Raw genomic sequence first — 16,188 nt, 5'->3', positions numbered from 1 at the left:
CCCTGAAGCTTATGACAGCATGGCTTTTCCTAACATTACATGCATGGGGCTTTGGTGTGTGTCTAGCCCTCCTCTCCCTCGTCCAATGCACATAGCCAGCCAGAACTGCTGGGATTTTGGGAACCCACTGGTTTGGTGCTGCAGTTCACAGTTTGGAAGAGGGACAGTGTTTATCACATGAGCCCACTGTGGTCTCCTGCTTTGCTAGAGATTACCCTTCACCCAGATGAGAAAGCCCTTGAGATCCAAATGTAGCTCTTCCCTAACCGGGCTTCCCAAGCAGCACGGGACAGAGGTGGGAGTGGAGTGGCTGGTGTGCCCCAGTTCTCATGCAGAATCCCCAGCACCTCCCTGCACTGTTCAAAGCCTGCCCTCCATCCTTGGCCATGGCAAACCTGCTGGCCCATCGTGTTCTCTTTAAGGACACTTTGTTCCTAATCCTTCATGTCTCATTCTTTTCCAAGACTCTTAAAGTCACAGACCTCTAGAGCATTTGTCACAGAAAGCTGGAACTCATAGATCATCTAGTCCAACCCCTGGCTGGTCCCCAACCTGCTTCTACTTCTCTGCTGTCTTCCCCAAGCCCCACAAGGTCACAGTTGCTCTGGACAACAGACAAGGGGCCAGGATGGCCTCGTGTGTCTGTGTGGGGTCTTTGGTTAATTCTCCAGGAGGCAGCTTCTTCCTCCCCACCCTTGGGGCCTCTGCCAGCTATGATATTATGTCCCTGGAAACTTTCTTTTTCTGGGGAGCATCTCTACATTTGGTAAGTCTAGGAGACCAGAAGCTCTTTTGGTCCCTTCTGGTTTCCCCCACCTAGCCCCAAGTTAGCCTGTGTAGTAGGACACTGACTCCTTTTTGAGGAGGGGCAACTTGACTTTCACTTCAATCAATTCTTTTCTTTCAAAAAGACAGAGGGAGGCCAAGGTCAACCAGCTAGGAATGGGGAGTTGTTGATGAGAAGATGGCAAAGAGCCCAGGTTTCCAATGCGAACAGGGTTTAGATAACAACTTGCTAACCAGGAAGGTGAGATCCATTGGCACAAGAGCTGGTGGGACTTCCGTGGAATCTGCTTTTCCTCTGCTGGGCTTCAAATATTGGCTGAGTCTTTGGGCATCCTTTGTTAGAGATTCAGGGGGTCTTCTCTCCTCTGGCCAGAAAGCCGAGAAGAATTTTCTGTGGCCACTCCCCTACTTATATTCTTAGAGACCTCCTAGAGGATTAGGAACCACTGGGTCATTGTCCATAAGAATCCAAAATGGCGACCTCTGTTTGTGCATTCTCTTCTCTCCCATACCCCAAGCTCCTCTTTTCCCCGTGTGACTCTGTCTTCAACTCTGCCAAAACAGGGGCTGCCAGGGGTGGTGCCAAGTCCAGAAGATCAGGACCATGTGAACAGCCCCAGAGGGATGAAGTCTTCCTTCTGCCCAGGCATATGGGATGGGCATCCCTCACCATGAACTCCCATTGGCAGCCATGTTAGAACTTCCTTAAGGCGCCAAAGGCTTGTGTCTCTGGCCTCATGGTCAACTGACGGAGGCCTGGGCTCTTGGGGAAGAAATGGTAACGTAAGAGATGTCTTCCATTTTCTGTGGCCTCTGCAGGGCCATGGCAGAAACTTCTGACTCTGGAGGAGAGTTGAGGGGCGGGTGAGTTTGGCCTGAGAGAGGCATGTGCTTCCTTTGGCCTTGGCTATCTCAGCTGGCAGCTTTAGAAACCCACAGAAGATCTGAGGAGGATGAAGCCCAAGCAGCTGGCCTGAGAGCCTGCTGGCTTCCTGGCAGGTAAGGGCAGGAGGCTTCTGGCCCAACAGGCAGGTGGCAGCTCTGGTCCCCAAGCCCAGTGTGAGGACAGGGGACGTTCCTTCCAATCTCCTTTGCTTTCCTCTGCCCAGCCCCCAGGCCTGTGGTCCCCACCCCAGGTATGCCTAGGGGAACACAGGGGCTAAGGATGTGCTGCAGGCCATGCTGTCCTTGCCGGGAAGCCGGCGGTCATTGAATGTGTGCATGTTGATGACGGCGTCAGTCTTGACCATCATGGGAGGCTGCGGCTTGTGCTTGACTCGACGTTGGCAGGTGAGGGAGAAACGGATCTCATCGGCCACGGTGCTGCAGAAGGAACGCTGCAGAAGGGTGGAGGAGAGGGGTAGGAAAAGGGGCACAGAGTGACGCCCGGCCCTGTAACTCCAGCCAGTTCTGCCCCTTCCTCCCAGAGTCTGTGCTAAGGCTACCCGTCTTTCTCATACCTTCACCCCACCCATCCCTCTGCCATCTGTAGGATAATTAGTTTGTGCAGCAGTCTACAAAAGCTGACATTCTTATTTGGAGACTAAGGTAGGTGGGGCATCATCTTAACCTCATTTATACATGAGCAAACTGAGGTTCTAAATGGCATGCACATTAACGTCTGAGGAGCTCTGGTTTACCTGTGCCGTTTTTCTTCACTGGACTCAGAGGGCAGGAATCAGCCAGTTTCATCCCCATGAGCCCAACTCCCAAGCCCTGACCAAAGCACTAGCTTCAGTCAGGACTGAAGAAACATTTGACAAATGAATGGATAAACTTTCTCCTGGAAGGGCTTCCAACTAAGGGGAAGAATCAGTATCTTCTCACTCAGGGAAGTCCAGCACATGTTTCTTGAGGTGGGAAACTGGGAGGCAGGTCCCTGTAGGGCTGTTGGGTGTCAGTGACCTCCTTCTGGCCTGGGTCCCTGCACATAGCCAAGAGGGACAGCAGGAGCGCAGCATTTCCTACAGGTATCTGATGATGGTGGCTTCCAGAGTTTGTCCTGCAGCTTGCATGGAAGGCAGTGCCTTCATTCCACAAATATTTAATGTGACCCTGCTATGTGCCAGGCACTGCTCCAGGTGTTAGGCATGCAAGCAGTGAAGAAGATGGATGAGGTTGCAGCCCACTCAGGGAGCTTGTGGTCTAACGATGGGATGGAACAGATAATGAACACGTGAACAAATAAATACTTTCAGATAGTGATAGCTATTAGGAAGAGAATCAAGCAGTGAAATGGGATAGAGAGGGACTGGGAATGGGGGCAGGTAATGAAGGCTACTTGAGGAGGTAACATTGGAACTGAAACAAGAATGGCCAGAAGATGTCAAGAACATACCTTCTGAGGGAGGAGCATTCCAGGAGCAGCATGTGCAAAGGGCCTAAGGCAGAAATGTGCTTGGTGTGTTCAGGACTGAACAAGAGGCCAGTGTGTGTGGAACAGAGTAGGGGAGGAGAGTGAGGGAAGGAGGTGGTCAGAGAAGTGGAGTAGACAGATCCTTTAGGCTTTTTGGTGGAATGAGTAGCTCCTGTTTTTTTGAGATGAAGTCTCTGTCTCCAGGTTGGAGTGCAGTGCCCCAATCTTGGCTCACTGCAACCTCGCCTCCTGGGTTCAAGCAATTCTCCTGCCTCAGCCTCCTGAGTAGCTGGGATTACAGGCGCAAGCCACCATGACCAGCTAATTTTTGTGTTTTTAGTAGTGACGGGGTTTCACAGTGTTGGCCAGGATGGTCTTGATCTCTTGACTTCGTGATCTGCCCGGCTCGGCCTCCCAAAGTGTTGGGATTACAAGCGTGAACCACCGCACCCGGCGAGGAGCTCCTTTTAACTGTAATGGGAATTCTCAGAGAATTTGGTGGTTGTTCTTTCTTGATGTGTCATAATTTTGTATCAACAGAGAACCATTCTCTGTTGTTAGACATTTAGGTGTTTACCCTTCCCTCCCATCTTTTCGTGTTATAATTTATACTTCAGCAAATTTCCTTGTAAATAAAACTGTGTCTATCTTTGACCACTTACACATGGTACATTTCTAAAAGTGGAAATTGATAGGCCAAAATGTATGGATACTGTGGAAGACTCTGAACATACCATGAAGTTGCCTTCCAGAAAAGTACCTGCATAGACTTCCCTCAGCAATGTTGGACAGTGTCCCTTCCCTTCCACCCTTGCAAATTCCAGCATCGAATATTACCTTTTCCCCTCCTCTTTGTTGACTAAGGCTTGCTGGTTATAGAGGATTCTATTTCATTTTTTACGGATATGTAAGTTGCTTGTTTATAATGGGCCCCTCTATATATAATTTAACTGCAATCTCCTTGAACTTCTCCGTGAGTTGTGCTTCCCCCAGCCCAGCGGCCCTCAACTCAGGCACACATTTAAATCACCCTGCAGGCTTTTGTAAAAGCACAATGCTGGCTACACCACAGACCAATTAAAACAGAGAGTCTCTGGGAGTGAGTCCAGAGCATTAGCACTTGAAAACTTTCTCCCTGTGATTCTAATTTGCTACTGGGACCCAGAACTAGTGCCCAACCATGCTTGAATTAATCAGAAGGCTTGAGCCTAGTTCTACTGTCTATATGCTTGGGCCAACCCTGTTAACTTTTCCTTTTTAAACTTTTGATTATGGAAATTTCCAAATATATGCAAAGGTAAAGAGAACGGTATAATGAACCACTATGCAATCATCACCCACCTTCAACAATTACCCTGGAGGGTTTTATGCAGGAAAAAGATATGGTTTGAATTAAGTTTTAAACAAGGCACCAGTTGCTGTGTGAATTGTGGATGGTGCTGGGGAATCATGGAGGCTGGAAGGCCAGTTTGAAGGCTGCGGCATAATCCAGGCAGGAGGTGATGGGGCTTGGCCTGGGGTGGGGCAACAGCGATGGAAAAAAGTGCTAGGTCAGGACAGAGGTAGAGTGGCAGGGCTTGCTGGCCCACTGGATACAGGGTGAGCTGTTGTGAGGCTGAGATGAGACACCATTGTGTGCCTGGCACATAGAGGGGTGAAGTCAGCGTGAATCTCCTTCCCCGTCCTGTGCTGGCTCCAAGCTCTAAGGCTTACCTGCTCTCTCTCTGCTGTTTTGCGGAGCTTGTACACAAACTCGCCCACGGCCACCAGCACAGAGAGGACCAGCCCGGCGGCCAGGACAATGAAGATGCCCCCGATCTTCTGGATCCCCAGGGCGCTGGCCTCTTTGTTTTCCTCCTCAGGGCACCCGCTGCCCCGCCACCATTTCTCCTTCATGATGTGCAGCTTGTCCTCCTCCTGAAGCTGCAGGATGGCGATGGTGATCTTGTCCCGGTATGGGGAGCCTGAGCAGGGAGAAGGGACCCCTAGTCATCAGTGGCGTGTGGCCCATGCTGTGTTTGGCCCTGCCAACACCCTGGTCAGGCCACCACCACTAGCCCTCTGGATCAGCTCATAAAAGGGGTGCCCTATCCCTGTGAGTCCTCTTTAAATCAGCACATGGTATCTGGGTGGGTGGAAATGTCCTGTTTGAGCAGGGAGGTCGTACCCATTGTGTATCAGTCCCTGTGGGCTCCCTGAAGGCCCAGTGCCCCTGAGCTGCATCAGCAAGGGCAGGAGAGGGAAGGCAGGAACGGCCTCTGGGAACTGTCCCTGAACCTTGTGTCTGTCCCAGCTCTCATTGCTTAGGTCAGGGCCACCCTCAAAAGGCATGCAGCTCCATCCCTCTGCTTCTGGGCTGAGAAAATGTCACCTATGTCCGGGCGTGGTGGCTCACACCTGTAATTCCAGCACTTCGGGAGGCCAAGGCGGGCAGATCACATGAGGTTGGGAGATCAAGACCAGCCTGACCAACATGGAGAAATCCCGTCTCTACTAAAAATACAAAATTAGCCAGGCATGGTGACACATGCCTGTAATCCCAGATACTCGGGAGGCTGACGCAGGAGAATCACTTGAACCCGGGAGGCGGAGGTTGCAGTCAACCGAGGTCATGCCACTGCACTCCAGCCTGGGCAACAAGAGTGAAACTCTGCCTTAAAAAAAAAAAAAAGAAAGAAAGAAAAGAAAAGGGAGAAAAAGAAAATGTCACCTTTATCAGCCCCATGGAATGAGCTGCGAGAGGGAGCATGAGTGGACACGAGGGTGGAGCCCCTCCTCTGCCCACACCTCTGCCCCTCCCACACGCAGCCCCTTGCTCACCCATGGGCGTGCCAATGCCGTAGCCCTTGGAGTCAATGAGGCCCCCGATCTGGGTGAGGTTGCAGTTCCTCTGCGTGACGTACTCGATGGTGGTGGACTCCATGAGCAGCGCGTAGTCGGCCGTCAGGGCCCTCTGGATGCCCTCCTCGTTGTTCTTCACCAGCGCCGAGGGCTTGCTGCTCATGAAGGCCCACATCTTCTCGAAGGTGGAGATCTTGGATTTCTGGGCCGCGAGGAAAGGGGTGATGCACACACTGTTACTAGGCACACCAGGGACCAAGCACCGCATATCCTGCTCAGCGGGGGTTGGGGCCTTGAACTCGGTCTACAGTCTTCAGAGAAAGCGAGTGCTACACAGTGCTCCGATATAGAAATTGAGGCCCTGGGAGCAAAGGTCCCCAAACACACAGCTGGCGAGGGATAAAGCAGAAATGCAGACTCAGGCCTGCTTCCTGGAAACCCTGACCATGGCACGAGTGGTCTTCAAACTGACTTTAAACATGGATTTTCTTTCTCTAAAATTTATTAAAAGTTAGCACATTCAGGTTTTGTTCTAAGTGCTCTACCTGCATTAACTCATTGATTCTTCACAGCGATCATAGGAGGCAGGTACTATCATGAGCTCCGTTTTATAGACAAAAAGATTGAGGCACAGCTAAGTCACTTGCCTAAGTTTACCCAGGCACTAAGTAGCAAAGTCAGGCTTCAAACTCAGGCCATCTGGCTTCAGAGTCCATACCCCTAACCCCTCAGCTGCCCTGCCTCACAGAAACCATTGTGAGGGTGGAGGGAGAGAGACGGCTGCTCACTGGGGCAAAGATGAGTGGGTCCTGGGCCTCCCCTTTCGCTTCAACCAGTGGAGGCCTCTTTTATGTCCTGTTTCAGGGGAAGATTTTGCCTCAAACATGTTCTACTTCATGACTGTGAGGAAGGAACAGGGTGCAAATTGCAGAGGGGGAAAAAAATAAGGGCAGTCAGAGGAGGTGGTCTACAAGCCCCCTTTAGCTGCACCAGCGCTCAGGGCTGTAGGGTCCTGGGCTAGACACTGTTGCATGAGCAAACCAGAATCCCTAAGACCAGGTCCAGGGGGTACGATGCTATGCCTGCCCTAGGAAGACACAGAGAGGTTACTGGGGCCAGGAGAGAGGAGGGCAAGGGCTGAGTGTCCCTTGCTGCCTGGGGAGACTGCAGACCAGGGTGCATGGCATTCATGAGATTTCTTGGGAATTTAGTGCTTTGCCAACTGCCTCCTCCCAGCAGAGATCAGCCCTGCCCTGGCTGATCTCAGGGGAACAGGTGGCTCTGCAGGCCCCACTGAGCCCGGCTGGTTCCAAGTCTAGCTGTGCCTGTCTGTGATGTCAGCCTGTCTGACTGGCACCCAGCCCAGCTCCAGTGTGCCTGATGGCAAGGGTGCACTTGAAAAGGCTGGCGCAGGACTGGGGCATGGGCAGGGGGATGGGGAAGAAGCCGTGCCTGCTGGGAGGGGGCTGTGGAGCCTGGGAGGAAAGTGTACTTTCTATTCTCCGGGTGTTTCCTAGCTCTGGCAAAGGCTGTCCCCTCCTAAACTGGCTTCTAGAGACCCCAACATGCCCTGAGGAAGAGCAGTGGGAACAGGAAGGGGCCCCAAAGCTACAGGCAGGACCCCTTGGAATTACATCTGAGCACCGTTATCAGCTGAGTGCCAGTGATACCTCCTTTGGGCACAGGGCTGGGGGCACCTTCACAGATAAGCAGTCACTCCCCAACCTACAAATTTACCTGCCCCAAAGCCAAAAGCGTGAAAGGGCCCAGATGCCTGCAGCTCTCACTGGCCTCTCCCAGCCCCTCCTGGTCCTCAGCCTGCCCTTCTTTCAGCCATTGCTGCTCTCCAGCTACTCCAGCTCCGCAGGACTCTCTTACCTCTGCAATCCCTGCCTCCAAGCCTTTTGTGCTCTCTGCTCTCCGACCTCCCCAGCTATTCTTCCACCTCAGTGCTTCCTGTGGCCCAGGTTGTGCCCCACTCAATATTCTTGCCCTTAAAAATCTTCCTGATGTTCAGCTCTTCTGCCTCCCCAGTTGTTTCTTATTTTCTGGAAAATTTCCGATAAGCAGATTCTTCTACCTCCAATTTCTTTTACTCCCTCTGTTCCTTTCTCACTCTTCTATGCCGTCTCCCCAGACTCTCCTGTTGTAGAAAGCTCCTAGTGATCCCCATCTCTGGTATTCATACCTTTGTGTAATCCCCTCTTCTTGAATGTGGGCTGACACTAGTGATTTGCTTTTAACTCCCCACAAAAGTGATGGGATGTCATGTCCAAACTTAGGTTACAAGAGACTGTGACTGGTACTCTCTCTGGCTCGTCTCACTCTGATGGAAGCTGGCTGCCATGTTGTGAGTTGCCCTATGGAGAGGTTCCCAGGGCAAGAAACAGAGGGCAGCCTCTGGCCAGCTATCAGTGAAAAACTGAAGCCTTTAGTTCAGTCACCTGGGAGGAGTTGAGTCCTGCCAACAAGCACACAGTGAGCTTGGAAAACATGCCTTAAAATAACTGTAGCATTAGCCAACACCTTGACTACAGCCCCATGAGGGACCCTGAGCCAGAGGACTCAGTGAAACTGCCTGGATTCCTGACCCACAAGCTGTGAGACAGCAAATGTTCTTTTAAAACATGAAGTTTCAGGTAATTTGGTATGCAGCAATAGATAACTTATACACCCTCTCAACCACATACTCACATAAGCGACTTCTGCTCCCAATGTAGTTGCTTTTTCAAATAATCATCAATTCCAACTATTCCTGTAATCAAAGTATCCTAGTCCAGTCATCCCTGCTTTGCCAGATACACATGTTCCTGATACTCTACCATCCTGGTTATTGGAACCTAAATACTTTTCTCCCTCCAGTGATTGCAGCTCTTCAGCATCCTTGTCTCTTCTGCTTTCCCAATTCTCCCTCTTCTACTAGAGGTGAGAACCAAAGGTAGATGAAGCAGTCAGACCTCCTAATGTATCTGCCCATCTAATCTATCCTTCCATGCACCCGTCAACCCATCCATTCACCCATCGATCCATCCATCCATCCATGCATCCATCCATCCATCCATCCACCCACCTACCCATCCACGCACCCATCATGCATCCATCCAACCACTCACCCCCCCATCCACTAACATATCTGATCATGCTACCATCCACACACCATCTACACACTAGTTAATTCAACTACTCTGACTATCCACCTATTACTTATCTATCCATCCATTTAACCATCTATCCAACCATCTATCTATCCATCCATCCATCTGTTCTCTTACCTACCTATCCATCCCCCAATCATCCATCCCTTTCTCCTCCTCACCCATCTTACCCACCCACTCTCCCATGTCACCCACCCTCTCAGTCATCCATCCAATAAATCTCAAGTCCTGAGAAAAGTAACTTGACAATGAATCACTCAGGAAGCCCCACCTACTCCTTCTGTCTCAGAATGGGATAAGAACTTCTCTTTCTCTAAACTCCTCCTTGTATCCTCCCCATACCCCAACACTTTATTCCTCTTATATACAAGCCTGCCTGACACCAAACCATATGCTCTTTCCAGTAACACAACACCATAGATGGAGACAGAAAATTCGGTTGGGGGCTGAAGGGAGTGTTGAGGCAGATGGGCTCTGAGGAAAGACACAAGAAAGGCACCAGCGGGTAAAGGAACTGAATGAGGAAGATGGGAAAGGACAACAGAGAGCTTGGGCCAGTGGAGATGGAAGGTGAAAACAAGGCATGAAGCTGGCTGTGACGTTAATTTTAAGAGACTCCTGGCTCCAGTACCAACTAAATTATTATCTCCATCACCTTCAGGTAGATGTGTCTGAAATCTGCTTTCCTAGAATGGTCCCCACTGCCCTCGTCTTCTATCTTGGGGCCCCCATTCTCAACCCCATCTGCTCATGGTCTCTGCTTCCCCTTAAGTGCTGTCCTTCTGTTCTTGAGTAGTTCAGTGATTCTGGGGCACAACCCTGAAAAGGTTCCTTCTGGCATGTCTAAGCAGGGATAGATAAATCCAGGGCCCTTCATGGACCCCCAGGTTCCTCTCTCCCATCTCTGAAAGAGTTGCCATCACAGGCCTGAGTTCCCATCACTGGCCAGAGCTATCATCACCACCCCAGGGAATAAAGTCCCACGTACCTACAGCTCCTGTGTCATCCTGCCTGTCTTGGCCCTGGAGAGAACCTTAATAAGGGTTGTTTCAGGGCTAGTCACCCAAATCAACTAATGGAATCATCTGGAACAACCAATACACGGCGGTGTGCCAGGACAGAGATGCTTTTTTTATCAGTAAAATTGGCAAGAAAGTAAATTTCAGGCTCACGACTTTCAATTCCAGCCTCCTCAAAGAAGCAAATTGATTTTCCCTGACTGAAGATACTTAATCTTGAGAATTTAACATTTCTGTACAAGAGAATGTATATAAGTCTCTCTCTATATATAGCAATTCAAAAGGGAGCTGAGTTTCAGGGAATGTGTGCAGAGATGCAGTAGCAATGGGATTGCATACAAGACCTTGGGTGTTTTCCATACTGGAAAGGAGATCTTTTTCCATATTAAATGGCTTTCTTATCTCTGAGTGTGGAATCTTTGGCCTTACTGGATCCATGGACTTGAGCAGTTAATCATTTCTCTTGGGTCATTTCTACGGAGACAGGAGGCCTCTTTGGAGTCCACTGCCTCTGCCGGCTGCTACAGGCCCCCTGGTAAGGACAGTCTAGCTCCTTGCTCCCCCCCATCCTGGCAGCGGCCCCTGTTGGCTGCACATGCCTGAGGCTTGCTTGTGGGGGGCTTCAGGCTGGGGGTGGAGGTAGTGAGAGGGGTCAGCTCTACTACACTCTGGTGTCACACCAGCTTGGACTCAAATGCCAGCTCCTCCTGTGACCACAGGCAAGTGACATCACCTCTCTGAGCTTCACTTTCCATATCTGTAAAACGGGTGTTGTAAGAGTACCTGCCACTTAGGGTTATTGTGAACATTCAACAAGACAAAGTGTGTGAAGTGTTTAATACAGAGCCCGCCTCTAAGGCTCCATAGGTGGCCGGAGTCACTCTTTACCTTTAAGGCTGTTTAATTCTCCTTAAGGCCCAGTTTTCTCATCTAGAAACTGGGGAGAAAATTCTCTATAGTGCTGAGTTGCTATGGCACTTAAAGGGGTAAAAACTCAAATGCTGACAGGGGCCAGGCAGGGTATTGAAGTAACTAAAGAAGGCTGGGTGGGAGTCTGTAAATTGGAGATAAACATTGCCTCTCAGCTGCTGAAAACTGCTGCAATTGATGTTTTTAAAAGATATGCATATATTAATAAGCGATGTGTGGCCCCTCCAAATCACATCTATGGGCTGCACAGGCCTGTGTATCACCAGTCTGCAACAGTAAACAATAAAAAGTTAGCATTCACTGCATGCCTACTTTGTGCCAGGTAATGCTGTGAGGTAAATACATGAATTATCCCATTTAATAATCTCAAGAGCTCCACAAAGTGGGTGCCCATTAGCTGGTCATCTCCAGTGTGCTCTGGTTAAGTAATCTGCCCCAGGAGGGAACTTCAGGGCAAGAGGAAAGTGTCCAGCCTGCTTCTTTGGCTTGTGTTCAGCCAACCGGAGGGCTCTGCAGAAGAGAAAGCCTTTGACCTAAGTCCTCCTGTATGCCTGGCTCTGGGCTAACCACTGTACATACAGGAGCTCACCAAACCCTCTTGCCAATTGCTGCATGGTGAAAATAAGTATCTGTGTCATACAGGGGAGCATATGGAAGCCCAGAGAAGTGAAGTGACTTGCCTAAGGTCACCAGCAGAGACATCACCCCAGACTCAAATCCTGGTCTGTCTGACTTTAAAACTGATGTAACTTGATGACGACAGGCAGCACCACACAGAATTTTGCCTGGGCATTATGTTTTGGTCCCCCTACCTGCTTCTGCTTGAAGGCAGGGCTAAGGCTGTATGTGAGAGAGGCCAGCAGATGGGTCAGGAGAAGCTGGAAGCTGAGTTTGGGGAGCATCTTCCTAGGGCCTCCAGCTCAGGGAAGGGTCTGTCATGTAGCTGGGAGGCAGGGGGTGCGCCGGGCGACCTCTCTGAGAGCATGCCCAGGTCAGATGCTAGCACTGAAGCTGTGCAAGGGGGAGGGCCTGACAATGGCCACGGGCCCAGGGAACCTGGCATTCTCAGGCCCCTAGTTCCCACTCCTTCCCTAAGCCACTATCCTTCTCACCTCTTATGTGCTCCCTCACCGCCAGCACTGAAAAAAGTCTAAGTGCTTGGAGAAGCTGTCTTCCAACTTCCTCTCTCATCAAAGCTGTGTGGCCTTCCCTGCAAAGAACACGCTTTCCCAATGTTCTCCTTTACATTTTGCCTACATATTTTTACAGCCAAACAGTGCTTTCAAAGGCCTCCTTTTTCATCTCCTAATTAATTTTTATCTTCCAAGACGGAGGAAGGACAACACAGGAGATGCTGTTTGTGATGTCTGCTGCTCCCTGAGAACTCTTCAAATGAAATTTCCTTTGGAATGATGGGGCTGAAGGGTGGGGGCGAGGGATCGAGAGACCCCCGAGAGCCCAGCGTCCCGCTTCCTGCCGCTGTTGTCTTTGGACAGAAACAGGTTTTCTCTCCCTTGTGAGTTCTACTCTCAGTCAGGGCGTTTTTAAAGACTGTGTGTGTCCTGCTTAACCAGGAACATGCTAACCACGGAAATCAAGTTCATCTGTCCTGCACTCTGGACCTTCAATAAAGGCTGCCCGCTCGGTTCTTAGTCCTCGATATTGTCTCCTGCACTTGTGCCACTTGGCTGCTGCCATCTTTAAATCCCATCCTTTCACTCAACAACAGCATCCACTTAACATGTATTATTAGAGCAACTACGATGTGCCAGGACTGTGCAGGGCTGGGTATGTGGTCAACTGACTGTGGCTTCATTTTTCCCCAAATGCCTCCTGAGGACTGTGGCTGGGTCCTTAGAGAAGCCATATGAACACAGTGACCAAGAGCATAGGCACTAGAGCCAGGCTGCTTGGGTTCAAATTCCAGTCCTGCATTTCACTAGCTGTGGGACTTTAGGCAAGTCAGTTAGCCTCTCTGAGCCTTCCTTTCATCACGTGTCAAATGGAGATGATAATAATAATCTACCTTCCAGGGCTGTTATTGAGGATATAATAAGCAAATATAGGTAAAGTGTTTGGAATGGTGGCTGGCACAAAGTGTTCATTAAGTGTTACTGTTATTGTTGACTTTGCCAATGTCTCCCAGACATCTGATGGCTCCTCCTGGAGCTGCCTCCTGTTCAATAGTAGTGCAGCCTTGCCATATACTCTCATGGGCAAGGGAGGACCACCTCTCAAGGAGAAGACCCTAGAGTGGATGTAAGGGAGGGCACTGTGCATGAAGACAGAATGTCTGACCTTATAACGGGCTCTACCACTGATCTGCCGTGTGATAATGGGCTGGGCCTGTTGCTCTAGGTTAATCTCAGGTCTCCTTCCTGCTCTAACCTGCAAACATTCTGTGCTAACCAGGAGGCTATCACCTGGTCTGGAGGAAGGTCTAATTGGGAAGTCCAGCTACAGAGGGCAAGGGGGTGACAAGGCAGGGAATTGGTTCATCCAGGGACCTTCAGCGGGGGCAGGGGGTAGTGGTGCTTCTAGCTCATCATATGAGGTGGGGGCAAGTTAATGTATCTACATTCAGGCTCTTCTCCCATAAGTAACAGTCCCATTGCTGGTGCTGATGACAGGGAACCTGGGCAAGGAGAACTTCACTTGAAATAAGGCAGGAGACAATGTGGCCAGGCATAAAGAGGAATTAATTGACCATAGGGAGAGCAATAAAGTGGAGCTGGTTATGCAGGGGGTGTGGACTTGTTATTTCTGACCCACAGACTCCTGTGAGCATGGGCCCATGAAGCCCCAGCATCCCAGCTAGGTGACAGCATTTGTATCTTTCCTCTGCCCTCCTCACTGTGCCATTTGCAGGGAAGGTGGGTGAGGGCAGAGGAGGCTGTGGGAGGTGCCGCTTGATGCTGAGGGCAGCAGCTCAGTGGGGAGCTGGGACTAGGTTCTGGGAAGCCAATCTGAGCATCTAAGCATGGAGGGAGGCAAGGACATCCAATCAGCAGCAATGAGCCTGCACCAGGCTTATTTATGCCATTTCCCTTTGATCGGGAGCCCTACTTAGAGATGGGCTCATGCGTTATGCATGAGAGATGCTCTGGCACAAAGGGCTGGGCCACAGCCTGGGGATAGGCATGAGCAAGCAAGCATGTGTGCACACACACACACACACGCAGACACATATGCATGCACAGTCCATTATGCACACACACACCCAGAGACACATTCGTACCCATGCATGGACCATTATACACATATGCAGACCCCCCACCACCATACAGAGACACATATGCATACATGGGCCATTATACACACATACATGCAGACATATATATGTGCATGGATCATTATACATGCACACGCAGATACATATGTATGCACAGGCCATTATACAGACACACAGAGATTCATGCATGCATAGGCCATTACACAGGCATACACACACAAAGGCTAGTATACACACACATGCATCATGCATAAGCAGGCCATTACACACACACAGGCCCATTTGTCCTCCACTTATCTAGCCATACCCATGCGGATATCCAAGCAGACAGACACATGTATTTTCTCTGTACACATATACATGTAGACCTTCTGGTACACACTTGTACACATTCACTGGCACGTGTCCACATGCTCAGATCACAGACATGCATCACCCGTATGTTCAAGCACACATACACATAGATGCAGACACGTCCAAGCACAAATACACACATGTCCCCACACAGGCAGAGTTGTGCACAGGCACATGTGTGCACACACACACATATACATTCCCACATATTATATACTGCTACATGCACATGTGAAGCCATGCATGTATACACACCCTCACCTACTCACTCATAGGCAGGAACACACACAGAGTCCCATAGTGCTCCCAACATGCCTTTGATAATGCCGTTGTCTTCCCCTCACTCTAAATACACAGTAGTGACCTCTTAGGCAAGTCAACCAACATCCCTCTTGGCAACATTCAAGAGGAAAGCTCCTTTCCTCCCTCACTGTCTCTTCACTACAAGGCTGTTTCCAACTTCAAAGAGGGACATGGTGGGGGCTGGGCAGTGGGGAGGGGAGACAGTGCTGGGGGGCTGCAGTGCCCAGGAAGTAGAAGGCTTTCCCACCCAACCCCTTCCTTCTCTCTTCACTCAGGCCCCACTAGAGGCTCCATCTATCATTCAGAGGCTTAGCTAGGAGGAGGCAGGGGCTGGGTGATGGGGAATCAGAGCCCAGAGGAAAGGAAAATACCCCAGGCTTCCATTCCAGGTTGATTGAGAGCAGTTGATTAACAGATAAACATACAAATAAGTGGGCCTGCAGCCACAGAGTTCCTAAATCCTACTCATTTCCGAGAAACAATTGGAGCAGTGGTTCTCCAAGCATGGAGCCTGGACCAGCAGCCGCAGCAACACTTTGGAACTTTTTAGAAATGTGTTCTTGGCCCCATCTAGACCTCCTGAATCAGAAACTCTGAGGTTGGAGCCTGCAAGCTGTGTTTCTTTCTTTTTATTTTATTTTAGTTTTTGAGATGGAGTCTTGCTCTGTCACCCAGGCTGGAATGCAGTGGGGCGATCTCGGCTCACTGCAACCTCCGCCTCTGGGTTCAAGCGATTCTTCTGCCTCAGCCTCCCCAGCAACTGGGATTACAGGTGCAGCGCCACCTGTAATTTGTATTTTTAGTAGAGATGGGGTGTCACCATATTGACCAGGCTGGTCTCGAACTCCTGACCTCGTGATCTGCTCACCATGGGCTCCCAAAGTGCTGGGATTACAGGCGTGAGCCACTGTGCCTGGCCTGCAAGCTGTGTTTCAACAAGTCTTCCAGGTGATCTGAATGCACACCCAGGTCTAAGAACCACTGGCCTAAAACAGGGGTTTCGAGGAAGGCAAGCCTGGGTATCACCTGGCTCCTCCAGCTGGGCATCCTGGACAAGCCACTTAGCTCCTCTGGGACTCAGTTTCCACACGTGGAAAGTAGAAATAATTCGAATATCAGCCTCCCAGGATTTGTCACAAAGATTAAATGAGGCCCAGCATTTACTACAGGCTTGGCCTACTGCGAGATCTCAGTGGCAGTAGCTACTGTTAT

At 50.3% G+C, this 16,188-nt stretch overlaps 1 protein-coding gene across 3 annotated transcripts in view; it reads right to left on the bottom strand.

Annotated features, from left to right (window-relative positions):
• Positions 1-1,094: 1,094 nt before the first annotated feature.
• Positions 1,095-16,188, bottom strand: part of GRIK3 (glutamate receptor, ionotropic, kainate 3) — a 233,117-nt gene continuing 218,023 nt past the window's right edge. Inside the window, exons 14-16 of one of the 3 annotated variants that reach the window (XM_011955294.1) lie at positions 5,963-6,185; positions 4,856-5,106; positions 1,095-2,123 (exon numbers count right to left, since the gene is read on the bottom strand). In XM_011955294.1, the coding sequence (XP_011810684.1) occupies positions 1,929-2,123; positions 4,856-5,106; positions 5,963-6,185 (669 nt within the window). In that variant the 3' untranslated portion in view covers positions 1,095-1,928. Of the gene's footprint in view, positions 2,126-4,814; positions 5,107-5,962; positions 6,186-16,188 lie in introns of all 3 variants that reach the window. The other 2 variants (XM_011955295.1, XM_011955296.1) reach the window with 2 other exon arrangements.

This window comes from Colobus angolensis, unplaced genomic scaffold (assembly GCF_000951035.1).
Source record: "Colobus angolensis palliatus isolate OR3802 unplaced genomic scaffold, Cang.pa_1.0 Scaffold4, whole genome shotgun sequence".
NCBI classification, from domain to species: Eukaryota; Metazoa; Chordata; class Mammalia; order Primates; family Cercopithecidae; genus Colobus; species Colobus angolensis.
The sequence above is the reverse complement of the archived record's forward strand: the minus strand, read 5'-3'. Positions and strand labels throughout refer to the sequence as shown.